Here is a 27,915-nt window from a genome sequence, read left to right on the forward strand (position 1 = left end):
GACGCCAATTCTTTCACTTGCGTCTCCACGACGTCCGACGCCAGTAAATTACGTCACGCGCCCCGAATGATCTTTTGTGGACAAGGTATTTAATCTCCGCTGAGGACGTATTAACTTTCCCACGTCCCTAATGGCGAGCGCGCTGTTCATTCATGCAAGGCCTCATCCCCCTCATCCCGTCTCCTAAGCTTATCCTTGAGTTCCCTTTCCTGTTCCTCCTCAATGGGGATCCGCCACACACGCCGAACTCTCACATCTTGCCCCCCAACCTCTCTCATTCCCTTTCAGAAGTTTAAACACATCGCTTTCCTGTCCTTTGTTGGGTCACGTCGAGTCCACTAAGGAGAGATGCTGCTGCCCTTCTATTCCTTGGGTGACCAAGAATCCGATTCAACTCGAGCGGGAAAATATCCAGCGCGTCTTCCTGGTCTGTCTCGAACGCCAACCCGAAAGAAGACAGGAACGGGACTAGACGCACCCACACAACCAGCCCTAGAACATTCTATCAACATCTCGCGGCCTCTTTTCTATCACTTCCTCCAGGTTCTACATCTTAAAGGAAAGATCCGTCCGATACCACGGCGTGCGGATATGCTTAGAGGCCACGCATTTGCTAACATGAATAGCAAGTAGGGGATGTAAGTTAGGGGGGACTGTGGGAGGGAGATAGTGAGGCAACAGTCGGCCACCATGTCGTCTAATGAAATTATTTTTTTTAATGGCATCAGAAAAAAATCAATGTTTTGAGGGCTTGACACTTAAGTCCATTTTATTACGGCAGATTCCATTAATTTTCAAACATTGAACTATTACACAAGAATTGCCTTGAGACAAAATTCCCTGGTCCGGGAATCGAACCACGGACCTTTGGCTTCCCGGGCCAATGCGCAGACCACTACGCTATCCAGGTTCTTTATTTCTCATGGCAATTATACCGAGGCTCATGGCACTAGTTGTTAGGCCCTCGCGGTCCATCAAGGATAACAACGCGAGGGAGAAAGGACTTCCAAGAAGTGCCATCAGGATTCCCGGTCCAGGGGAATTTTTTCTCATGGCAATTCTTGTATATTTTACCGCCGTTCACGCGGCAGGGTTTGAAATATTACACATTGAACTATTAAATTACTTTATTTCGTATGAATAAGAAAACACATTCATACCGAAAAATTGGTTGGATACACACTACACGGGCGTATTTGAAGGAGGATTTATAGCACAAGAAGACGCCGAAGACATTATTTTTTTTATAAAAGAGAGTAGTAAATGTATTAACGGCAAAAGATCACGAAATATAACTTTTCTTGTATAGGAAAAATATAGCTGTAGGGATTTCCTAAGAAGTGGTCTGAAATAGTATTTTCATGAAGGAACTTGTTGAAGAGAACTCAGTCTAAACTAAAATATATAACGTATATATTACCTAAAAGTTATAAATAAATATACCGTTGAGACGCGAATTATAGCGGTGTATTGAATAGTGATGAAAACAGAAACAAAGAAAAGATTTCGAGAACGGAAAATTCAAAATTTCATATTTCACATGAGCGATAGAAGAAAATAGAATACAATTTTAGTTTACTCTCCCCCCGATTGATTATCGAATACAATGTCCTCCGAAATTACCTTCCCGAAATTTATGGATGATAGCAGTTGGGTAATGTGAACCTACCTAAGCAGCTCAAATAATCGGTGATGTAATTAAATTTAGTAGCTCACCAAATACAGCCGTCGTTCCTCCAGCGATGGATGACTGCGTTTCCTGGAGGTCGAACAGCAATAGGGTAGTTTCCTTCATCAAAGAAAACGAAAGGCATTGATTGCGATTCGTTGCCCACCATTAGTGTATTCATAACATACAAATTATTTGGTTTTAGAAATACCGGTTTAGACGAATGGCAATGGTCAATTTTATCCTCATTTGAAAAAGGCCAGATTGGCGCCCATGCGATGCCACTCCACGTTACGTCACAGGGACTTAGATGCTATACGAGTAGATAGGAGTTTTATATCATCTGAGATTACGAATGCATGCATGTGGCACAGAGCTCAGGGAAACATGTCTTAATAATCACTTATTAAAACTACCTATGGTCGGAAAGTTTCCTTCGTTTGATAAGGTATTAATAATCCTTATTTAAGCCAAGCGCTACCAGCTAGCATGGTACTCTGCTATAGAGCGTTCCACATTTAGTTGACAGTATGGGCTCTTATGGAGAATCGTTTCCCATGTTAATCTCCATAAGGCCAGGAGCGCGGTGTTGTCAATAGCAGCACGAAAATTAATGTTGCGTTATGCACTGATTAAAAATTGCATTCTTATGTAGAAAGAGATGCTGCATTCGTTGGTGCCAATAGTTTTTCGATAAAAATTATAACAAAGGCTATAAAAAACATTTCCTTAAATTTCCGTCAGAAACGTATATTTTTTTACTTTATCTTCTTCTCGCAATTTCTGCCTGACCGTTGTCCGTATTGAATTGAATCTTCTGCACAAAATTCTTCACACTATTTTCTCTTTGAAGGTCTTCACCAATTGTACAAATATTGAGTTAAAAAGTTGTTATGCCGACGTAACACCCTTTAGGACAAGAAAATTTTGATTTTTGCAAGGTAAAAAGTAGTCGCTTACTAACTTACGTTTCTTACGTGGTAGGTCCCTATATGCTGCGTATCAAATGTGAAGAAAACTAAAAAGTTACTTTTGGTGAAAAAATCATTAACTTACATCAATTCTGAAGCGAGTTACAAGGTTTTGATTTTAAGAAAAAATATTACGGCCCCGCTGGGCCGGGCTTCTTGCTTTTTCTTGCGCGCAGAGGGAAAATTCTCGGGCGGAAAAGGAGTTTTTTGTCAATGCATACTATGAAATGTATTTATCTATTCGTTTGATATCCTAAACAGAGAATACTCATACGCCGTAACAGCAGTGTTTTTATCTGAATACATTGATACACGAAAGTAAGCAAGCGGCTTGGAAATAAGACGCTTTCGCCTTGGGTGTTTCGGTCCCATCGCGGAAACCAAGAAAGAGAATATCTCATAATCTGTGCGAAACACAACCCCATCCAGTGCACGCCTTTTACAAAAGGGGGCTTGGGTTTTTTTCTGAGTTCCTTTCATAGGGTGCCATAAAACCAGCACAAGAATTGACCCTAGCCGAAGGGGGCGTTGGAAGAATTTACGAAGGCGTTCAGTTTGTCATTGCATTTTTTTGGAGTGAACAAGTGTTGTGTGGTCTGCTGAATTTGAGAATTGTGAAGTGTTTTACACTAATCTCTGCTGTAACACGCCCAATCAATATGTCCGATTCAAAGAAGAGGACAAAAGGTGAGAAGCTCATAAGCCGCGAAATACAGTTGGTGCTCAAAGTCTTCTCGTACCTACTTAAGGAAATCTCTCAGCATTAGTGAGACATGCCGAGAAGCTTCGAAGGCTACAGGGTGCTAGGAGTCCACTATTTACAGAGCGAGAAAGGAAATCTCCGTGGTCCATTGGTAACTCATTCAAAAACTAAAGAAATTAGACAGCCTTACAAAAATTCGAAGGCAGTGATTTTCGACGATTTTGTGAGATCGGGAATTAGAAGGAAGGTACATGAATCCTTCGTGAAAAATATTCCTCCGACTTTAAAATCCATCTTAAACCCGGTAAATATGGATAGTATTCTCCCATATTACAAAAGGACAACACTATATCGTCTTCTTTTGGACATAGGCTTCGTGTACGAACGCAGAGGGAAAAGATTCATCCTTATCGAAAGGGATGATATTATTCGCTGGTGGCACAATTTATTATTTAAGACAGCTAAAAAAAATATCGTCGCGAACACAGGACGAATGTATTCACAGGCGAAAGTTGGATCAATGTTGGACAAATAGTGAACATTAGTTTGCGAAACAAACAATTAGAAAATCCGTGTCAAGCTTTCCTTGCTGGACTAAATACTGGGTTTGGCCCCCACTTTCCGAGGAGGACGATTCGCAATTTACACGCAGGAACGTAAAATGGGTTCATAAAAGGAGCATCGCATGTTTATGTACAAAAAGAACTCAATGGATGATCATGAAGAAGTGGGTGGCGAGTGTTACGAGAGATGTTTTGAGCACTCACTTCTTGCAAACTTACCCGAAGGATCAATTATAGTGGTAGGTAATGCCTCTTGTTATTCAAGGAAATTCGAATCCTTGCCTACTACAAGGTGGAGGAAAGAGAACATTAAGGAAATTAGCTTTGAAGATGTCAGCTTGAAAAGAGATCTTTAATAAATCAAGTACGGGAAAATTTTGAAAAATTAAAGATTGATGATGCCTTATACATACAACATTGCCTTTCATGTAATACTAGCCAGAGCCCAAAAATATTGCGTAATATGGAAGGAATAGAAATTTTGTCTCATTCAGGAGTGGCGATAATTTTTATTATCCTTCAATTTATTGTTATTTTTTATATTACAGATTATTCATTATTCAGCTTGTGCATTGAATAAGTACATACATAAAATAACAAAAGACTTTTCCTTTTATATTGCAGCAAAGGTATTGTAATTTACGCTAAAAAATTCCTTATTTTACGCCGTCTTTCGTGCGATCCCTAACTCCTTTTTGAACTAAACCATTTTGGCGCTCTATTATGTGTGGTTGCATACGCTGTTAGGATGCCTGCCGACGGAGCGGAAGCTTGGCAACACTGTTATCCATAAGGCCCGTACTGTCAACTAAATGTGGAACGTTTTATACCTGCCAGCATCCTGCGTCGTATCAGCGCTCAGAACCTCGCCCCAAGGTCACCTCACTTGCGGCAGCGGGAACCAGAACGACGTCACACGGGAGTTTTCCCGGCATTCATACTTACCCGTCGCGTTTTCGCGCGCTTGAAATTTTTCACTTTTCATTTAATCGCGACAAATAGATATCGTCGTTTAAAAATCTAAAAGAGTGAAATACGTACTCCAGGAGTAATAATCTTTCGATTTAGGCAATAAAAAAATAATAGGAAACCACCCTATTTTTGAAGTCCTGCACATTACCCAACAACGCGCATCATCCCTGCGATACATGACTGTTTCCCGATGGTCAAAATGCAAGCTTTGAGGAGTCGCAGATATGCAATCCGTCAAAACGTAACATCTAGGTGTAAATAAGAAATCTACTGTCATGCCACTACATTCACTTAAAATACCATTTCAAAGTAGATAATACAAGTGAACGATGAACTTGAGGCATTCAACCATCACTTTTCCACCACTATCACAGAGAGGGAATTACAAAAAATTAACATTGTTTATTGCTATTTTCTAATCTAGTGAACGAGGAGACAATCGTGAGAATCCAAATCCTTAAATATCCTACCGTGACAACACCAACAAAACAGGATTTTAGATTCAAATGCATAACCATAATTATACGAAATGTACGCAGAAATATTTGAAATGCTATGCTTACTGTCAAATTAATGACCGCAGCACAGTGGCGTAGCCAGGGGGCGATCCGGGGGGTCCGGACCCCCTGCCCGTAATATAAAAACACAATTATTTTCCTTCATAAAAGAAACCAAAATATTGAAAAATCATAACTTTACAAAATATTTCTTTAAAAAATGAAGTTTTTTCGATTATGAAAAGTGTAAAATTAGTTTAAAACCAATTACTTAGTACCCTGTTCTTCAAAAAATAGCCCCCCTGGTTTTGGACCCCCCCCCCCTCGAATGAAATTCCTGGCTACGCCACTGCCGCAGCAAGAAAATTTTCAAGAACAAATGGAAATGTCGTAGGTAGGTCATAAAAAAATAAAATATTCTTCACTACTCTTCAGATCAATTATATACAAATTTCAGCAAGGAGAAACAAATCGGAATTAAATATCCATCAACCGTCGGTTACTAATAATCTATGAATGAAGAACTTGTTACGTGATACTTGAGAGAGAGTGAAATACTGTATAAAGAGTAATTGGATTGATAATTAGAACGCGATAAGTTTAAAAAAATAATATCTCTCGGAATCGGTGAACGACCGCACCTTCCCCAAACGAATACATCAACCCCAAAAAATCAACAGATCGAGTGCACCTCAGCCCGAAGACACCTTGCATCAAGGCCAAGGTCAAAACAATTTCGGGGGGACCTAATGAAGGGGATAACTCCCAAAAATTTCGGGTGGAGGTTTCCTTCTTTGCCTTTATATCGATCAGACAGCGGTTTCTATGAAATAGTGTAACATTAAAATTGCTTTGAATGACGAACCATATTTTCTGTATTTGATTTATTGGTCTAGAGTGATCTAGAAGATACCTAAATTTACTTGAGCACATTGCATCTTAAATGCAGCGTGACTAATTTTCTCCAAGAAAGTGATTGAGTACTTTGGGATAAAAATACCCGTATTCAATGACATTCCGTGGACCACATGTACCACCCTTACGGCTGATTATAATCGCCGATCAAAATCAACGAACAAACCTGATGGGACAACCGCAATGAACTATGGGAGTTGAAGAAATAAGTGAACTATTAGGAAGAACAATGTATCAATGGGTGCTTTCCAATCACCTTGCGCAGATTAGCTCACATCGCAACAGATTGAAACACATTAGCGCACAAAGAAACAGACGATTGGAACGCATCTGCGCTGATGTGTTTACAAATGGTGGACCGATCGGCGGCAAAAGTTGAATGTTCAAATGACCTGTAGCTTTTGAACTGACCTTCGCCACATGATCAATCAAGAAGGATGATAAATGTTCGTCTATATCATTTTGTATTTATATAAGCACTAGTAAGTATTAATTGAAATAAAATACTATGGAACTATCGCTACTTAATAATTACCTCTCCCGAACCGCTACTGTGCCGGCAGTTATACCAGTTATACTTCATTTCGCATTTCTGGATTGAGATACACATACAATAATAATTAATAATCCATATCACGCAGGTAAAGCCGTAAAAAATGTTAACACTGCATTATAAATCTGCCGATTCTATAGTTATTTTGCGGTACTGAATTTAAATTAATGGAATGCAATTAACGCCACATGAACGTTAAAGGAAATTTGGTATATAATACGTCCGCTATCCATGTAAGCTAATGAAATAAATCTGCTTAGAATCTAAGCAATATAACATTTTAGTTTAATAGCTTACATTCTCCATTTCTAATTTTTTTGAAAAGGACAATTTCTCTAGAAAATCGACTAGCCTCCTCTTGCTATCGTCCTTTGCTCATGTTATATCAATCATTACGTTTGACGAAGATAATATTATATTTCCCAAATTACGAGCTTAATTAAACTTATGTAAGACATATACAGATCAAATTATAGTTGATTATTCTCAAATGATCATCATACTTATCTTTGAGATGGTGGAATTCATTTTCCGTCAGCAATATATTTTCCCGCCATCATTAGTTTTGTCTGCTAGCGCAGACGAACAACGGTGCAGGATGTGTTCCCATCTGTTTAGCGCAGATGACGTCACAGGTGCGATTGGAACACGCTCTGAGCTAAACAGTTTCAAACAGATCAGCGCAGATACGTGATTGGAAAGCACCCAATATTATAAAAGTACGAACGTAATCATTGCCTGAAGCAAATATTACAATGTAGGACTATTGCCGTTGAGAAAATGCGCCTAGAATAAGCAAAAACTCTAGCTTGATTTCTAGGTACATAATATTTCAAAAAAGAGCCAAAATTCCACAACTGACATTTTACGCCATTTTGCCTTCTATACCTTGCTGACGGCATGACTCCATTAAACGATAATATTATAATTTCCCCTTCTTAAATAAGATAATACTAATCGCCGTTATCGGATGTAAATAATTTCAAATTACACCGGATAGTACATATTCCATATCTAGAATGCCACAGCCATGACAGTGGCGGATACAGATGGGGGGCGCAGGGGGCGCGCGCCCCCCCCTTGCGGGTCCGCCTGTATTACCGAACATTGCAAAACCACTATTGTAACATTTTTATATCATAAGACGGCATTGTCTTAACATGTTTATAATCACTTTAAATAAAATTTTCATATACTTTGCCTGTGATTTGATCATCTTTTATTACGATAAAAGTAAAGACAACTCAAGATATGTTGCGCCCCCCCCTTGAGTTTTTTCTGTATCCGCCACTGAGCCATGATAATACTTACTAATGCCAATGTCGACTGGTGACAGCGACGGTAGAGTCAGTCATAGAAATCTCCTTATTGGATTGAATGAATACCAGCTCTTATCCAATGCAAATTTCCGAGCAAATCTTGAGGAAAAAACAATGCTACCATTACCACAAAGAGAAAATATCAACCACGATCTTTAAACGTACCTAATATACCGTTTCCTGACTGCAAAATCAATTGCATACCCACGGAAAAATGCCTGCGCCGAAATCTCAAGTCCGTCATTCAAATACAGGACAGCCAAAGCAGTTACACAAATCTCAGAATCATATAAAAGAACGTAGCTCCAACTCTTGCGTTAGTTACCAATCAGAACTAAAAAAATTATATCCACTTAAAACAATTACTGAAGAAAAATAAGTAGCATAGTGAAATCAAGAAAAATCAAACCTTATAACAGCAGATATCAAAATCTCGTCGAATCACGATAAAAGACAATTGAAATTACTGAAACCATACACTTTAGCGATGTCGCGGTGTCCATTGCTTATAAGAGGTCCGCATGGGTCCGCATAGGGACCTCTATGGTCCATCGCATGGGTAGCAATTAACTTTTGTCACTGCGCATGCGTCCCCCGCATACCGTCGATCCGCCGTCCCGCCGTCGCGACGCGTCGAAAGCAGACAGCCTTCAAGCTGATGACGCTACGGTTGCTGATATATTTGTGAATTCTGAGGGACCTTCATTACTGTAATCCTCATTTGCCTTGGAAATCCTTTCTCCAGGTGCGTCAATACGAGGATGATGAACCGACATTTGTCTGTAATCGTAAATTTGTTATGTTTTCTTGTTACGCTTCCCGATAGAGTTAACGATTCTCGCTCTATTTGTTCTTTATTGCAAACTTTGTGCCTGCCTCTCTTCTGCAGTTTACATCTGCTTTATCTTTAATAGCAGTAGACTATATGGATGGACAGTCATGTGCCTATTAATTTACTGGAACCTCAATTAATGAACTCGGTTCCATAACGAACGTGCGAACAGTAAATTGGCAACAATTAAGGTAAATTAAGTATGTCTTAACCGATTTTTCAACTTAACAACATCTTATGTATTGAATCTAAAATGTTCCAATTAGATGGATTGTAATTACGCTGGATACGGGGGAAGAGCCACGGAAAGGGAGTACCAATAGGCACTTAAGAGATGACAGCCCTTGCACTAGGCCCTCAGGGGGTCTGCCAAACACTCATTCTTATACAAAGGCTTGCGAAAACCATATTTCATACTTTTCAAAATTTTTGTTCGATACATTTAATTCACGGCGATGTTTTTGAAATTATATTCGACATTTCTCATAATTTAAATGAATCATTGACTCTATATTCTTATAAGAGTGTATTATTAGGTATACCCTGACCAAGAACCTTACAATGGGTAGTTAAAACCTTATAGGGTTCTTGACCCTAACCATCAACCTCCCTTAGCCAAGAAATGGATTCAGTCAGGAGCTTTCCCTCAATCCCTTTGGCTCACTTTCCACTTGATTAATCTTAACATTGCTATCCCCTGTCAATATTTCCAGATGGAACCCCCTACTCAAAAAATATCCACCCCAATTTTGTTGTTATTATAATGGCCCACCTTCATCATCCCTCTCTCCAAATTGATTGTTGGGTATCTGGTGGTCAAGTGATTGTTGATTCCTTCCTAAAACCAAAAAACTAATGCCTTTGTATTACAATGGTATTATTCACCTCCACATGAACTTTACCTGTATGATTATTGTCAAATGTATAAATCATCTTGTTCTTCAATAGTTTCGTCAATTTTTAGACCGTTTGAGTTGGATTTCACATGATTCCTGTGCCGCTGTATGGTTGACCATTCCTTCGAATTTCTCCACTATCTACCTATGCTGGGTAACATGAAAAAGAGCTTATAGTGAGAAATAGCAATTCATTAATAATAAAATGGCAAATAAGGTAATGAATCTGTAGCTGACGTGAACAAATCACTTATCGGCCAAGATAATTGCTTCAGCATTCCACTTCTGAAAGAACGTTGTTAACATGCTTTAAGTATCACTCAATCCTGTGAAAAAATTTTAAGCAATGGTGAATCTTTCTCTGGGATGTTTTTGTCTTTCACTTTTGCTTGTCTTTCATTCAATTTATTCTCTTCATTCTTCATAGGGCATATCATGTTTTGGACTTATGAAAATTTGATATTTCCTCAGGACACTAATTTATGTATAACTGCTCTGAAGATCATCTGATGACAATCTAGCGAGATGTAGTGAGAAATGGCACTAGAATCATCATATTATTGGCTAATTTCGTACTTTTCTACTCCCTCGTAAGTCAGTTCAAAATTACAGAATCTAAGTATTTAATGGTGCTACAGTGCACTTCCACCACCTTTGCCTAAGATTTTATCATAAATCATGGATATATGGTGGAATCATATAAGTATTCAACTGATTACGGTAGGTTTTCTGTGGAGTACTTGAGATGCATTCTTGCAGTTTCCCTTTCCTTTATGGACTCCCCTCTTAAAATCACAATAAGGCCTACTCCCTTCCATTCCATCTAAAAAATCCTGTTCTCTCCCATCCCATCCCTCATTTACCTGGCATTCTACCTTTTCACCTTGTTTTCAACATCCCCTCCATCTCTTCTCTACTCTAAGTACTCACATCCATAACTTCTGTCTCCTCCAAATCTCATCCAGAATCTGCGACTCCTCACCCACCATATGCAAGACTTCTTTGTTCCTCCTCCTCTCCATCCACTTTCTCCATTCTTCTCTTCTCCCACATCTTGAATGCCTCCAGTCATCTCTCGACCTCCTTCCAACGATGCTTTAACAAAACAGCATGACCTTGGTCTTCTTGTGAGTAATTCTCATTCCATACTCCTCGCAACGCTTGTATAGCGAATCCACTAGAGTCTGAAACCCCCTCACAGACTGGCTAATCAACGCCTGATCATACGCTAACCTCACTGATTTTAACATCATCTCAACCACTTTAAAACAGCTTCCAACTTATGCCACGCTTCTCTTACCATCTCTTCAGCATATACATTAAAAATCAGCAGTGATAGAGGACAACCTTGCCTCTCTCCTTAGCTAATGCTTTCCCACCCAGATTCTCCTGCCACCCTCACTTGTACAGTCTGGGCAACATACCAATTATCAATGAGTCGCATATCCCTGTAATCTATGACTATTTTCTTTAGTATATTCATTTACTTCACCCAGTCCACTCTAGCAAGTGCTTTTTCAAAATCCACGAAGCAGCCAATCATGCCCTGGTCATTTTCTAGGTTCATCTCCATGAGGGACCTTATTAATGTATTCTGTACATATTTTTACTTCTGGTCTATCATTAATAATCATAGAAAATATCATTAGAAAGTTTCTATCAACTTTTTTAAATTGTAAAAACCAATATTAGACCCCTGGATTACTCATGATATAACTCCAAACTAAGGGTTAAAGTATTCATGACTACCTAACTCTATTCACACTAGGGATTCAAATCATTGAAACGTGAAAAAATTCTTTACTCATCTATTCAAATTATATAGCAAGTTTGTGTAGTGTTAGCAATGTGTGTATAAATTGATGGAGGGAGTGAATAAGTGATTATAAATAATGTTTCTGTGACAGTTTGTATTTGGAAATCATGGATAAGAACTGGCTATTTACCAATGATACTTGTGCTTTGAAGAACTGCAGCACAGTAAATATTTGAAAACAAGACACTCATGATCCTCTTGAAATGCAACCCAAGTGATTTTTTTGTATTGATCCGTTTGCTCATATGTCAAGTGTTTAGAACTCTCCTCCAGATGTGAGGTAGCACACTGCATGCCACTGTGTGTGCTAGTGGGTTTACAATTTGCATTAATTCATAGGGTGTCTCCTGAAATGATAGAAGAGTAGAATAGTTAATGTGGTTGTCATCTTGGGCATGCTGAGGTCACTGTGTGCATCACTGAACTCTACCCCTTCACTAGAGGTTTTTTATCGCTCCAGCAGACTGTGCCCCCTTCCTACAGAATATGTAGTACCATGTCACAGGAAATTTCTAAATGCACTGGCAATCCTCTCCATTGGGAAGTAGATAGTATCCAAAATTCAAGAATTCAATGCCGTGGCAATTGATAAATTCCATAGCAAGAAGGAGCAGCCAGTAGATTTCATCCTACTGTAATGAGGTAGTAAATTTTACATCTCGACACATTTAATCGTCGGGGTGGAAGTGAGTAGGGGAGGTGGTGGGTAGTAAAGGGAGGGTGATGGAAGGGGGAGAAGCTCATTAAATGATATTACCCACGTTGTTTAAAAATTTTCTATTCCTGCATCCAATATCCATAGTGAATTTAGATGACAATGGAAGGTATAGGCTATGGTATTTCAAAGGGAATAGTATAGGACCTCTAACAAGCAAGGAAAAGAATAGTTTGGGCAAGATGGGAGGTGTTGTTAATTGTCCCATCAATGAAAGAAAGTGTGGGCCATAAAAATAGGAAGGGTGTGGAAGAGCAGGTCAGAAGAGAGGGTCATAAGTTCTTGCATGTTTTTCCTACAGTTTCCAGTACACTTACACGTATACCTTTCCTACAGCTTAAAAGGTTAACTCATAGAAGAAAATATTGGGGATGACTTTGGGCTAATTTTGCTGTATTCTAATCATTTTTAGGGTGTGTTAAAAAACCTCAATTTGTCTACTGTTACTACAGATACATTGGATGCTTTATCTCAATTTCTCATTTTGTGTTCTTTCCATAATCTTTATTCATCATCTTTCTTGTTGTAAGGAGATGTTGTTTTATTGAATAAGACCCACTAGAATTTTAACGTTATATTAATAAATAATGTGTAATCACAGTTTATTACTTTACACATTTTTTGTGATATCAACTAGACTGATTCATTTCCAGTTCTGAATTTTTACATGTTTTCTTCATGTATGAGGATGGATCTCCATGTGTTAAGCCGATCAAAAATTTTACTGAAGACCATCATTTTCAATCTTTTCTGCTGGTGTTATGCTGGCTCCATTCTTATGCCTGGAAAAAGATATATGGACTTTAATTTTTATGTGGCATAATAACCTCAACAGCACCTACTCTAATTAAAACTGATTTTATTTTATACATACTTGGACCTTACTAAGTTTTAAGCACCTATATTCAATATTCTAAGGTATTATTGCTCTCATTCATTACTGAAATAGAATTCCATGTACATAATGGCTGTGAGCAAACAGGTTGTTTGAGGAACTTTCCTTTGGTACAGCTTTGAAAACCATTTCTTAATTTTCTAAGTCATTCGTAATGGTTAAATGAAAATGCATCCTTCAATGAAATACTAGTTACCTACCTTATTAGTAATTCCAGTTCACGACTGTGTTGGTTCTTTACTCTTTTTATTCTAAGTTTACTCTTAATTTAGGTATTCTTACTCCTATTTTGAAGACTTACTTTTTCCCAAATTCTTCTCCTTCCTCAATAGTGTCAGGTAAATGCTGATTAATAGTTTCAGGCAGGAGCAAAGCTAATATCCCCGCTAACAAGGGAAATATTCCATATATAATCGGTGGTATAATTGGGCTGAAAACATCCTGAAATTATGAAAAATAAATGGAAATCTATTGGCTAACTTTTTCATGGAAACAGCCTAAACCTGAAAGTTGATCTACCATTATTTTTTTTAATACTTCATGATCAACTTTAATCCTCATCGATAAAAAATATTTCAATTAGCTGAAATAATACCCTGTTGACGAAATACTTATGAAATAATGAGAATATGAATTTAATTTTTAGTACCTATGATGCTATGTTTGAGAAAACTTAGCAAAATCCAAATTTGCAGCAAAAAAAGTCCCATAGTAGTGCTTCAGTGATTACATTTTTTCCACTATGACTGGGGATGAAATTGATCAGATTCTCTTTGAAACTTCTTTTTAATTATTACCCTTAAATAAGTCATCTGGATAGCCTCTGCTTTAAGACTTTTATTGGAAGCTAAAGCTGATATTCTATTACGTCATCAGTCAAGAGATTTGACAAGAATATTACTTACTAAGGTGGTAATAAATGGAGCAATTAGTGAACCTATCCTGGCACACATTGATGCTGCTCCTACTCCTGCATTCCTCACCACAGTAGGGAAGAGCTCAGCTGAGTACAAGTAGTTTGTTGGAAAAGCACTGGACATTCCAATTAATCCTGCTGCTGAAAAGGCCACTACCAACCATTCCATTCCTAATGTTTTGGAGACAGAAAGAATAGTGAATGACGTTACAAAAAATAGACTAATATATGAGTTCAAAGGATGAGAAAAATATATTTTGCCTTTAATTTCTAGCTCATATGATTTTGTTCTTTTACTATTTTCTTTTCATTCATGTTGGTCTGTGTGAATACATGTGAATGCTATAGAACTACATTTTTCCAGTTCAATTTTTTGATGGTTAATTGATGAACTCAATGCTCATAGCACTACAAAACATGATTTAGCAAACATCTCTAGTCCCACTGACAGTAATAATTAATGAGCAGGTGTACAATGTGAATATCCTTGTGAAGAGTTTCAGTAAGCCTAAATTGACTACAGAGATGTAAGTTTTGAAATTTTTTACATATCTCAGTTTCTATAAGGTGTTTTCAGAGGAAAAAATAGAAATGTGAAAGGTCAGTGCAGCAGTACTTAGGGTGATGAAATTCCCTAACAATATGTACTAAATTTTAATAAAATCAGTGATAGGAAAAAAATGGAGACAAAATACCAACCCAGAATTTCAAAAGCACATCAAAATTACATAGACTCCAATATAAATTAAATTACCAAGTGGAGCACATGTGATGAGGAGGCAGGATATTCCTGCTAAGAACTGAGATGATGTAAGGGTGATACGACGGCCGAGGTGGAACATAGCATACATGCATCCTATTGTACCTGGTATCTGTATGGCACCTGTGATTTTAAAAAAATAATAATTTTATGACATATTCTGTCATAACATGTTGTTTCTAATTCTATGAAAGTATCATGCAAAATCTAGATCTAATGTAAAACGAGAGAGGTTAAATTAAAAATATAATTTACCTCTTAAATTTTAAAATGAAACTATGTGCAGATGCATTGCCACTTTTTATTTATTTCTAATATTCAGATTTATCTTGAGATTCTTTGCTAAAACTGAAGGTAATGCATTTTCAAAGACAATTGTTACCTTTGAAGTTAATCTTTCACTTTCAAAATTATTAGAAAGCCAAGTTTGGGTTGTTCATATGGAGTTTATTCTCATTTCGTCAGAATTGGATGATCTCTCACCTGATATAGCCACATTGATGAATATGTTTCCTGCTAGACGCCCCATATACTGAGCTATTCCAAAGAAACCCAGTCCACATACCAGCCAGTTATACATGATGACCAATGTTTTCCGTCTCAAGTTAGGCGTTTTGAATAGATGAAGCACATTTCCTCCACTTTGTTTTTCGTCTTGTTCCTTCCACACAAAATTTATTCAATACCATGGAAGTGAATTGGTCACAATGAAATTGTTTAATATTTGTAAGCATTAGATATATCTAATACTAGAATGGATATCAAAAGCATACCTAGTACTCATAAAATTGACCATTTAAAGGGTTCATTTTCTTCTCAATCTCAGAGTATTATTTTAAAAATATATTCTGTATAAATGGATAGGTTGCAAATGGAGACAAAATAAGTTGTGATACATAACTGCACAGGTATTTGGCAGGGTTGGGAAATCAATTGATTTTGTCATCCTTGGTCCTAAAATCTAAAGATCAACAAGCTAGCCAGCAGTGGCAGAATCATGAAATCTTCCATCTCATTGAGTTATTGTAATGATTTTTGGCTTGAATTCTACCATTTATATTAGATAAATATGTTCATTTGATCTTTTGAAATTTAGAGCAAAAAACTTCTGACAATGACATATAGGTACCCTCTTTCCACTAGCATTCTTCCTGGGATATAAGAGAGAAATTATGAGGGCAGTGCAATAAAAATAACATTTTAGGAAAAATTAACATTACAGAGCTATGTTTTCATATATGAAAGATTTTTTTTCACATGATTTGAGTTGAACTTTCTGATAATTATTTTAAAATTGTTGGAAAAATAAATATTAATTTTGCAATAGATACTATAAAACTTATTAATTTTGGCATAGTGAATTAGTCAGCATGCTACTTTTTTGTGAGAGATGAGAAATACAATGCATTAGCCTGCCATATGAAGAGAGTTGAATATTTTTGCAAGAGCATGTCTGTAATTTCAAAATTGCTTGGCATATTGCCTGGTACTCCAAGTACCTCAAAGAGAACTCTTACTAATAGGCTGCAGCACTCTTGAGTCCCCCTTATTTTTCCTTGTACTCACTCAAGGTAGAGAAAACCATTTGGCAATCTCACAAATTAATTCAGCTCTCACAGCTTCTGGATTTTGACACCAGCTACTTTTCTCTTTTTTACTTACTTTATTTATAATCTCGTGTACTTCTTTCGCTGATTTAATTTCTTTTGAATGCATTTCCCCTTTTTCTATGCATTTATTCTCCTTCTCTCTCTTTTTAGAATATTTTTCTTCTAAATTGGATAACGTTGAGCTATTCCATTTTCTGCCATTAGTAGCTGCAGCAGCAGTAAGTAATTTCTTAGCTTCTTTGTGGTGGCCCATTGCTAGCAGCCAACGAGGTGATTCAGGAATCAGCCTAAAAATATTAAATCAGTTGAGAAACCTAAAAGTTGAGATGATCAGCTTATTTCCACATTTTCACTATTTCATTCATTTAACAAGGAACTCCGATGAAACGAGGTGTTACCATATAGTTTAAGGTCTTCCTTAGTGGGCTGAATTAGGGGATATCGTTTTTAATTTTAATCTCAAATATTCTGTAACTGTGGCCAAGTTTAGACTATGCAAATTTTTTATAGAGCAAACAACATTAGCTAATCTAATAAATTCATAACATGCAGTATTCACACTGCATAAATACTTTTTAAAATATTGCTGCGAGAAATTTATTTAAATGCCTTTGAAGATATTTTTTTCTGAACAGATGAAAACAATCAGCAACCACCATTTACTCTGTCATTGCTGTGAGCATACTCATCTGCCCATTCATTTTAGGGAATGTATTCCTTTAGGATTGCAGTAGTTAGCTGCATTTCCCACTACCCGGAGCTTGAATTCATCCCCCTTTTTTTTCCTTTGCTTTCACTAGTGTCTCTCCTCTTCATCAACTAGAGGGTCTCAACTGGTGGTATGCAAACCAACCAAACAAGGTGGGCAATAACGTCAGTATTGGAGCGAAAATAGAAAATTTACTACGTACAATCGTACATACATAATAGGTGAATGGGAATCTTAAATGAGAAGGGGCAAATGTGAGCCTGAATATGTATTAATCTGTTCTAAAAATTATTTTCTCAATCAAATTAAATTGGGTGATGAACAAGGCACTTAGCAAGGGTTAGAACTGCATAATAGGAGGTGTAGTCTGGTATTCCTAGTGCTTGTAGGTAAAAATACATTCGTATAACCTCTATGGCCACCGGATCATGTTAAAGATTCCATGGAAGGGGATGATTTCCATATAGAATATTATTTGATGATGCTGTACCCCACTAGCTCTCTGAATTTGATATCCACAGTCAACTGATGGTTATTCCATTACATTTGTGGTAGCCAAATGTTTTTTCACTACAATTTTTGAAAAAATTTACCTTAGAACTCCATCCTCAAATTTTTCACCCTCAGAAATAGTGCAGTGAATGGGCACTTAGATAGCCCATCCTCTCAATTACCTCTAACCCTCATCAGCTCAAATTCATTGGTAGGAACAGGCGAACCCTTAGACTCTATGGGATGTTGGTAGTCTGGTAAATTCACCCCCAATAAGAATTTGAAATCACATCTCTTTGCTCCTTCACTTCCACCAGTCTCTCCCCCTCACCTTTCATCTTTGGGTCAGGGTGGCCACATGAAATCATAGCTTCATTTACATTTTGTTGTATGACTCACTGCAGACATTGTACATGTGTCTAGCCCCTTTCCTCTTTCCTTTGAGTCTCTAACAAGCTTTAAGTTACTTTTGATCATGAGTAATGGGGGAACTCAAGAGTATGTAGTGTAAATAATATTTTCCCAGAGCTGAACTAAATTTTTTTTGGACATGAAAATAGTTCTTTTACTTGTAATTATAGCTAACATTCAAATCAGATACATTCATAACTGATAATATTCATTTCTCATGTAGACTTTCCCAAACAATTTGTACATAATTGAATTTGTTTTTAAAAGTAGCCAATGCAATGTCTTGTGAGATATCATTGGCTGAATCTTTAATATCAAATAAAAAAAGTGTTTTACTAAATTCTTTTCCAAAAATTCATTACAATATTAAATTTTAACTCACCACCAATAAGACAGAAGCAGGATTGACGGAAGAGAGATAGCCAACTGAAAATGCCTCCAGTGACGAAATTTATAAGAAAATGCTGCAAGTGATGAGTGTCCAATACTGAATGGTAGGTGATAGAGTATTGGTGCTGCAGTTCTCCACCATCCTCCGACAACTTCCATACCTAAAAAGAATGCATTAAATTTTCAGATCCTTGTCTTGGACATATAAATTGCATTCTTGGAAAAGTCTACGGGGTTATACAAACAATTTCTTCCTTTTAACTTGGTTTCCTTAATCAAGTTTGCTGGCACTAAAGATAATCACTAATTGTAAGGGACAATTCCCTCCAAAGTTTCTTACGATGCTAATAGATGATGAATAGGTTAGATAACGGAAAAGTTAAGTTCTCCAACTTGTGGACCCAGACAGAACAAGGTTTGCCTGGAATAACTTCCTGTAAAGGCTGGAGCGAGGGGGGACAAAATATTCAAAGGGTCCAAAGCACTTCAGAAATTTTAAGTATAACTGCAGACTGGTGAGCAAAATACCTTCAAAGAGTCACCCACAAGTGTACATAAAGTGTAGAATTTATGCAGAGGAAAAATGGTTAGCCTTGGTTGGAATCTCCTGAAATCGTGGATGGTGTCCTACTGCTAGAACTACCGAGGCATCATAATCCTCTCTAGCAGAGTTTTTTCTGCTTTCGAGGACGAGATTGTTTATGCTGTCTGACATATAATGTCTGACAAGGTTCATGCATACAGTAATTTAGTCTGTAGAGGCTAAAGCCACAACTTTCTGCTCTAGGATATTCACAAATACATTATTCACGGAAACCACTAACTAGTCAGCAACCTACTTTTAAAGAGTCACCTGAAAGTTTACATCCGCACGAAAATTTCACGGAGGATAAATCATTCCCAAGTAACATTGACCGTTGGGCCTCGGTTGGGGAACCGTAGTCACGGTTGGCTCATTGTGGGTGGATATGCCTACCAAATTCCACTGTTGGCCCAACGCAGATATTGTTCGTCGGCCCAACGAAACGGTTTATGCTGTTGGCCCAACGGAAATCCCCAACAATGGCCCTACGAAATAGATTATCATTGGGCCACCGTTGGGACATCATACCATTTCCTCAATTTACGCCATGAGAGCTGCAAACAAAATTCCGACAAGATCTTCAACGTAGATATGGGCAAAATTCCATTGTAATCGATTTATCGTATCAAATGGTTATCGGATCGGTAGCATCTATTCATTAAAAAATAGGGATGGCATAATCGCTTGCTTTGACAGTCAGTGCTAACGACTATGTGGAGGCAGAATAATTATTTTAAGTTAATTTTTTAAGAATATATTATAAGATAATTTTTGGAAATTATGTATAACTCTTTTTTAAGTAATGTTCTGCTAATTTTCTGGTGTTTTCAGCATGGTATTTGACATAAATGGTTCCAAGAAGCGGAGGCTTCTTTAGTGCGACTTGTTGGTATATATATACCCCGGAGGGCACATGAAAAATTGTAGACTTATAAGATCTGTCTGTTTCGAGTCTAACTTAACCGATGGAAGTTCGATATGGGCCGTGAATATGCACGATGTATACCTCGATTGCATACGTTGCAGGATACGGTTCACATGTTTCCCTAGCAACCTAACAACCAAGACTTGTTTGGTTGTAAGGGCTTTGTCTTTGTGATAGCAGTTAAATAAAATAAGTCGAGTGCTTCTAACAAAAATAAGGCATTGACCTCATTTGGTAAGTCTTACAAAACTGGCATTCCTAAAATCATGTTACCTTAAACAGATAGTTTCGTGGAATTTTAAACTTTTCATCATTAATTTAGATAGATCGATATGTATATTTTTTCAGATTGTGGCATATCTAGTATAAGTGGAAGTTTTAATGAAAACAGTGTTTCAATGGACAAAGTGAGTGATTTAGTCCTCTCTGAAGAGAATGAGATTGAATTTGTAGGAGTAAACCTAAATAACAACTGCACAATTATTATTTTATGGAAAATACATCAACTATTATACTCAATCAGTGTTTCTGTGATTCCTATAAATATCCCTAAATCTTGCACTTATTAATCCAAAAAGTAAAATGGACTAAACTTAACAATTTCGTTACCGAAGACCAGAGAATAGGAATTGTGAAGGCAATTGAATCAAATAACTCAGGGGTGTACATCTTGCAGTGTGACATGTTTGAAATTAAAGAGGATTTCTTTGAATTACCTCTTAGAAGTGGTATTGGTATATTTGTAGTAAAAAAATTAGTACCTGGATGCAAATTGCAGTCCACCCAGATTTTATCTAAGTGTGTTTTGTTGCCCTACAAAGAAGATGGACAGTTTTTGTGTGTGCCATATTGTAATAGGGAAAGGTGCTGTTGAAATTTTCCTAATTTTGTCCTAATAAAAATTGTCCTAATTTGTGAAAATAAAAGTTGGGGACCTTCTGAACTGTTATTGATTTTTTGTTTTCCACTTTTAACCACTGTAACCTTACTTTGTCCTATAGCATTGATTGTTAATGTATTTAATTTCATTTTGATTTATAGGGAGTTAAAGGTAAAGATTCTATCTACCGGTATCATATCAAGTGAGAAGGTAAATTAATTTAACTCTCATTCTATAAAAATGAGAAATGCCAGTAAAATATAGCTTTTGTTGGGAAACGGATGGCAGAATTTAAAAGGGCCAACGGTGTATCGTTGGAGATTTGTTGGCGTTGGGTTGGGAATACGAAGGCCCGACTGTAATGCTCTGTTGGCCCATCGTTGGGGAATCGTTAGTTGGGATACGGTTGGCGAGGTGGCCAAATCATACCATGGGCCAACCGCTGTGTCCCACCATCTGCCAACAGAGGGCCAACCAAAAATGTTACTTGGGTTTGCCTTGGCCGGGATTCGAATCCGAATCTCCCCACTTAGTGCAAGGAATTCCACCACTTGAACTACCAAGGGCTTTTCTTCCCCTTCAGAGTTTTCTCCCTCAAGCCAGCAACACTGCAAGGAGAAGAAGATGCCTTGATGGTTCTGTGGTAGAACACCTGGCACAAATTTGGGAGATCAAAGTTTGAGCCCCATCAAAGGCAAATGATTTTCTTCTGTGAAATTTTCTCACCCCAGATTTTGTTAAGGGAACCCTCTCCCCTGGAAATACACTACCGCTCAAATTGTCTCCCACCCCCAAAAAGCAGTATCTCATCACTGCCTTGATTCCAATGCATCATTGCAAAAGAAACCATTATTCACTGAAATTTGACAGTTTTAAATTCTTTCTTGTCAAATATTATTTTAGTTTGGTTTACTATCATCGATTGATGGATTTGAAAATTTCTATGCATCATTAATGAGTCCAGCATCTCCATTTAATTCCTACAAAATTCGTGTAATGTTGCATCAACTGTCTACAAAAAAAAGCAAGGCAAGAAAAGAAGAAATAATAACAACCGGAGCTCAAAACAATGAAAAATATCAAATGATATTGAATATACGTCTGACATTTAACCTGTGTAATTTACATACCAGCATTTCTTATATCTATGGCACACAACAGTACCATTTAATTTTCAATTGAGCCATTGGTTCCGAAGTTAGCAGAGATTTGTGTTATGTTTGGTTTGGTTTAGGTTTTACAGGGGCACAAAAATGGTAGTTTTGAATAATTTGACTGGTGCGCAGAATTTTTGTGTGTGCCTCATTGACTTCAAACACTCATATCTTGGAAAATACTTGCAATGGGTCTTTAATATTTTGGATTTTTCTTAACTAAGGTTGAAACTAAAAACAGGGAAAAAATGATCAAAATCTGAGATGGTGGGCGTGGGAGCCCCCAAAAATTGGTTGAGTTGACATGGAATGACCCTAACATCAAATCAATCAATTTTAATGGTCTAAAAAAACTGTTTTCTGAAAACTGTATACAGAATACTAGATTTGGCTTTCATACATCAAAATTGCAAGTTACTGGAACAAAAACTAAGGGAATACAAAGTGCATAAAGTTGGGGAACGTGATTTTACATGCAAAAAAAAACGGGTACTTTTTTGAGAAGAAATTAAGTACAGGAAATACTATGGAGCTGAAGAGTTTTAAAATTATATGATCTAGCGTAGAAAGAAATTCTCTTTTGTATGCTTTTTGCTGCATTGAAATTGATTCGTTCAGACGCTAGAGCTCCTCAAACTTGGGTATCATGATTTTTTTTTCAGATAGTAGCAGTCTGTATCTCTTTTAATAATTAATTCTTAATTTTTTATCATCTATTGGAAGTAGAATTTAACTCTTTTATTGTTAAGCAGTGGTGTGCAATATTCAACATTTAATGTCTATTTCATCTTTTTCTAACTCATTTTTTAAACTTATGACTTTTAAATTGATCTGTCCTCCTAAGCTTAGGTCAAATGCATTGTTTTTACCCTTGTTAAGCTTTATTTCTTTTTATTTATCCATTCAGAAAGATTATATGATGAACCAGTTTACTTACAGATAACAAAGCTTGTCATCATAGTCCCTCCTGTTGCAAAGGCCAAGAGAAACCGAAGGAGAAGAAAACCTTCAAACCATGGAATGTATGCAGTCCCAATTCCTGCCACCATCTGAAGTACTATTGCTGCCAGTAAAGGCTTTTTTCGGCCAAACCTTGGAGTAATGGAAAAAGAGTATTCAGTGGTTCAAAATCAATGAGGTACAGAGATTTGATTTTTTTGCATGAAAAAAAATTCACTACAGTGTTGTATTTTGTAAAGAAGAGATCTATTTTTGCACTTTCTTTGTTCCCTGTTATAAAGGCTGTTATTTCCTGCCTGATTTATAAAAAAATGTTTTACATAGACTGCGATTTGCTATTATTGGCCCTAAAGGTCAAGATAGGTAAATAGTATTTCTGGGCAGGGAACTCTCAAGATACCTACCTATATGGTAAGCCAATGGGTTAGGTGGTTATAGATGTTCATGGTCACTTATGTGAATTCTCTGTTGGCCTTTTCACTAGGATCTGCATGAAGAACCATGACAGGAATTTCCCAGCATGGTTACAAAATTTCTGCCGAGCTATAAGATTTGACTCAGTGACAAGCCAAATTGAAATTTTTCAATTTTTATACCCAAGGAAATGCTCGTATCACTTATTTACTGCTCACAAAACTCATAAATCAAGAATCTTCTTTTAGCTCCTATGAAATGCCTGTAATGTTGTATCTGGCAGTCTGTGACACTTTTAATAATGAATTCGTAATTAATTTGTGTCAAATTCTTCTTAGTGTGGATTTGAAACAAAAATCTGCTGAAGTGATGGAGCTTCTCCAGTTACCCAGTGCAATGATTGTGAATATGATGTTTAGTTATTTATGAATTAGATAGTATTTAACTGTTGTATTTTATAAGCTCAAAATGGATTTTCTACTGTAAGCAAAAACTTTTTACACATCTTACGACTGAAAACATAGGAAAATTTTGCTGAATTGACCTGTGCTATGGTGTAATTCATGATATATATAAATTCATGATATAATAAATTGATCTCCCTTCAACAAAAGGAAATTGAGAGGCATCATAGGACTTACCTGTCAGATATCATGCCAAACAAAAAATTTCCAAGCAGAATTCCCAGCATGAAGGATGTCTGGGCAATATTAGCTGATTGAGAACGATGACAAACAAGATCCCACTATGTAAAAGAAATTTTCAATCAGTATTTTAAGTTGTAGGAAATTGAAACAAAATCTTGAGGTAATGTAGAGTTTACTTGACCATATTAGTGGTGTCTAGAGATTGAAATATGCTTTTTTTGTTGGGGAAATATTTGTTCTACCTCCTTTGAAATAAAGTTTCACTATGTACCAACTTTGAAGTAAATTATTCATTCTCAGTTACCAAAGTGGGAGACTGTATGGTACACTAAAATTTAACCTTCTCCACAGATTTATTAGTGTGCAATCCTAAAAACTGAACCAGTGTTTCTGCCATATGAAATGCAGTAACCTAAATGAGTATCATTTAAATGATCCTAAATAGCAATGGCTATTTAGGATCATTTTAATTTGCATTTGTGTCATTCAGGTAGAAGGTATCATATGGATTCACATTGCTATTTGGTACAAATTTCTTCTGTTATCAGAAAATTCTATTTTACAATTTTTCATGCCTCTCATGGTTACAATAATTTCACCTAGTGGAGAAAATATTACAAGTGTCACCCAAGGAAACAGTATCGTGAGCCAAGGAATATTTCTGTTTTCCTTCATTGATACTTCCAAAAACAATGAAATTCCCTAATTTGATTTGTATGAATTGACCAACACTCAAGAATGTATGTCAAACTCAGGTGTCAAGAGATGTGTTAATATATATAATAATTAATTGACAGTTATAAATATTTTTTAACAATGAATATCATGAAGAATCTCATTAATTTCCTTGATTAAAAACCCATTTCAGTTAAGGGAATTATTAAAATCCACAAAACTCCTACAGCTTTGCCACTGAACAGGTATTATCATTATACCTGTATTACCATGTAAAATTATGACATTTCAGTTATCATAACTGCTTAAAGAGCACTTACCTCTGATATTATAGTCTCTTCAAAAATGGAATGGTCGTAGATCCATTTCTGGCATGGAGCCTGCGTAGTAGAATTTTCTGCTCCATCCTCTACTCCCATTTTATGCCAATGGCATTTGTCTATCTATAATAATGAAATATGATATGTTCAACCTCATGAAAATTTGTCAATGCTTAAGTATTTAGAAGCCATTGATGATGCTTCTTTCCGAATTAGTTTAATATGCCCTTAATCATTACTTTTTCAGCCATTTTTATCAAAACTGCATGGTATAATAACTGACGATCAATGATAAATAAAATTAGACATAATTAAGTTTAATGGTAGGTACCGATAAATGCCTATATCAAAATATTAATTGTTCATTAAAGTTTCATCCATAACTTACCCATGGACAGAATAGAAACAAAGGTTTTCAATGCATATGATGGTAGTACAGGGGTTTTTTCTTATACAAATAACCACCAAAGCAGTAACCTGTATTTTACCAATGGCAGAGAACATTAATGTGTACAAATACTATGTTGTTTTGTCTAGCTGCAATGAGATCAATTAAAGTATCCTGGAATCTATACCACGTCTTTAATGGAGATTGATTTTCCTATTAGTCCAATTGCTCTACTAATTCATTCTTTTCTTTCCCTGTATGTCCTGCTGTTGGGACTCTTCCTATTTATTCCTACTCCCTCGTAGGCATTTGGTCTTTATACAAATGGTCTTACAATATATGTCATTTCTTTTGGCTTTTATGTGGAGTAGATACCTACCTCTCTTAATCCATTTTTAGTGGAAATATTTAGTAATGAAATGCATGAGGCACCTCTATTTTTGTTACACTCCTAGTATAGTTATCTATCCTCCCCAAAAATTTCAATTTTGTACTGTCCACCCTCTCCTCACCCATTGCCACCGTAGGCTAAGCAAATATTTATTGGTACTTTTGCTTCATTAAAATGTAGGCATTTTAATGAAGCAAAATTTTAATCGCAATGATGTCGCTGATGTCAGCTAACCCTCTGTATTTTGTAGTTGATTAATTATTTATCTCAGAGATACTCCTTAAATCCTCAGGGCTTAGAATAAACTTTAATCTCAGTAGCTGAGAAAAAGCTGTTGACGAACAATTAACTTAGTCAAGCTCTTACCTGTGATAAGGATGCATTTGATGGAAAGTGTGTATTGTTGTCATTGATGCCATCAGCACAATAGAAGTCCCCTGGGGGTGGGGCTAGAAAAACTATTGACAACTGATGCCAGGCAACTGGGAGCTTTAATAATGAAAGACAAATGCAGACACGAGCTTGCCACCACCCAAAATCTCCCAGGGCATCTCCAACTATGTCTTCCTTCTTTTTGTCATTGCATGGATCTAATGTATCAACAGGTTTTTCCTTCTTATCCGCATTTCTTGCATCATCACCCACTGAAAAAAATAAAAATCATTGTTATTTAGTCTATTCAGAATTTTTTCCGTCACAGTGATGATACCATGATTCATAGAAGTAAATTGTTTCAATGAAGGAACATTTTTCATTGTAAGTTGCTTTTTCTTGTTATTGAGTTGTTCGGGTAGGATTGAAATCACATTTAGTTTAAGAAGTTCAGTATGTATTTGGAAGGAAAAGATATGTTTACAGCAAATAATAAATTCACTCATTCAGCGATTCCTTTGAAATTTGATTATAAAAAAATCACAAAATTTGCTGCCCACTTTTCAGGAGTGGTTGATAGTTTAGGCTCATTTATTCATTTAGGCAGAACCAATGATTGAAAGAAGGCATCACTCACGAGAGTGTAAATATCAAAGAACTATGTGAGATCAATGAGCAAGGTAAAAAAGCAGCAGAGACATAGATGCAGAGCTATATAGTCAGGTCAGTCAGGTTGTCAATTCTTCTCAATAAATAGGAATTTGATGAGACATTGATTAACTGAGAAACATGGGTTTCCTTTTGTTTTTTACTCTATCGCAATTGACAATGTCAAAACTGGTGAGTCAGGCCATTAGATGTGGTGTGCTCATAATTTTTGTGATTAAACTTTTTGCCCATTGGTATTTTTAGGCCATGTTCCAAAATTTTTAAATTAATTCATTTCACTCAAAAATAATCTTAAGTCTCCTTTATTCTCTAATCTTTAATTTTTCAATAATGCACCTTAATAATCTGTTATTTCATTTAATTGAAGATTTAGTGACATAGTGATACCTTAGTGAAAGGGCTTTCACCTCATCCATTCATTTCATGGAGCACAGTGATGAAATTCATCTCTTCAGGGATCTCATGGGGATTTTAGTCGTATTAACATTAGATGTGACAATTTTCAATATCTATTTGCACCTAGATTTCAGGTTTACACTAATCATAACTAAGTAAAAAATTGTAATCTTAAAAATAATTTTTACTGGGATTTTATGTTTTTATTTTGAAGGTGTATATTTGGCAAAATACAAACAATGATGTAGCGTTCAAACCATTGTGTGCTACTGCCGAAAGGCAGCACCGCCTGGAGGGAAATAGGCGGAGGACCCTTGGCGCCAGCAGGGTAACAGTACCCTGGGAATTTGGCACCCTTCTCCAAGATTAGCGTCCCAGAGCCCACGCGAGTGAGACCTGCCCGCAGTAGTGCGACACCGTGACTGAATCCGCTGCCATCGTGATTCACCGATTCTCTGAGTGCCACTCAGTTGTATTCGTAACGCAATAAATTGATACATTGTTCATTATTATATAGGGCGTAGTTATTTTGCACGA

At 36.6% G+C, this 27,915-nt stretch overlaps 1 protein-coding gene and 1 long non-coding RNA gene across 2 annotated transcripts in view; one reads left to right on the forward strand and one right to left on the reverse strand.

Moving 5' to 3' along the window:
• Nucleotides 1-12,980: 12,980 nt before the first annotated feature.
• LOC124156039 (organic cation transporter protein-like) overlaps nt 12,981-27,915 on the reverse strand; it is a 32,696-nt gene continuing 17,761 nt past the window's right edge. Inside the window, exons 2-12 of the mRNA XM_046530337.1 lie at nt 26,308-26,585; nt 25,163-25,285; nt 24,162-24,265; nt 23,084-23,238; nt 18,597-18,765; nt 16,655-16,889; nt 15,476-15,653; nt 14,987-15,115; nt 14,222-14,403; nt 13,618-13,757; nt 12,981-13,203 (exon numbers count right to left, since the gene is read on the reverse strand). Of these exons, the coding sequence (XP_046386293.1) occupies nt 13,143-13,203; nt 13,618-13,757; nt 14,222-14,403; nt 14,987-15,115; nt 15,476-15,653; nt 16,655-16,889; nt 18,597-18,765; nt 23,084-23,238; nt 24,162-24,265; nt 25,163-25,285; nt 26,308-26,585 (1,754 nt within the window). The 3' untranslated portion in view covers nt 12,981-13,142. The remainder of the gene's footprint in view (nt 13,204-13,617; nt 13,758-14,221; nt 14,404-14,986; nt 15,116-15,475; nt 15,654-16,654; nt 16,890-18,596; nt 18,766-23,083; nt 23,239-24,161; nt 24,266-25,162; nt 25,286-26,307; nt 26,586-27,915) is intronic.
• Nucleotides 23,198-27,890, forward strand: LOC124156041. Its single transcript, XR_006864256.1, has 2 exons — nt 23,198-23,284; nt 27,593-27,890. It is a non-coding gene; the product is annotated as an uncharacterized LOC124156041 (long non-coding RNA).

Source organism: Ischnura elegans, chromosome 3 (assembly GCF_921293095.1).
Source record: "Ischnura elegans chromosome 3, ioIscEleg1.1, whole genome shotgun sequence".
Lineage (NCBI taxonomy): Eukaryota > Metazoa > Arthropoda > Insecta > Odonata > Coenagrionidae > Ischnura > Ischnura elegans.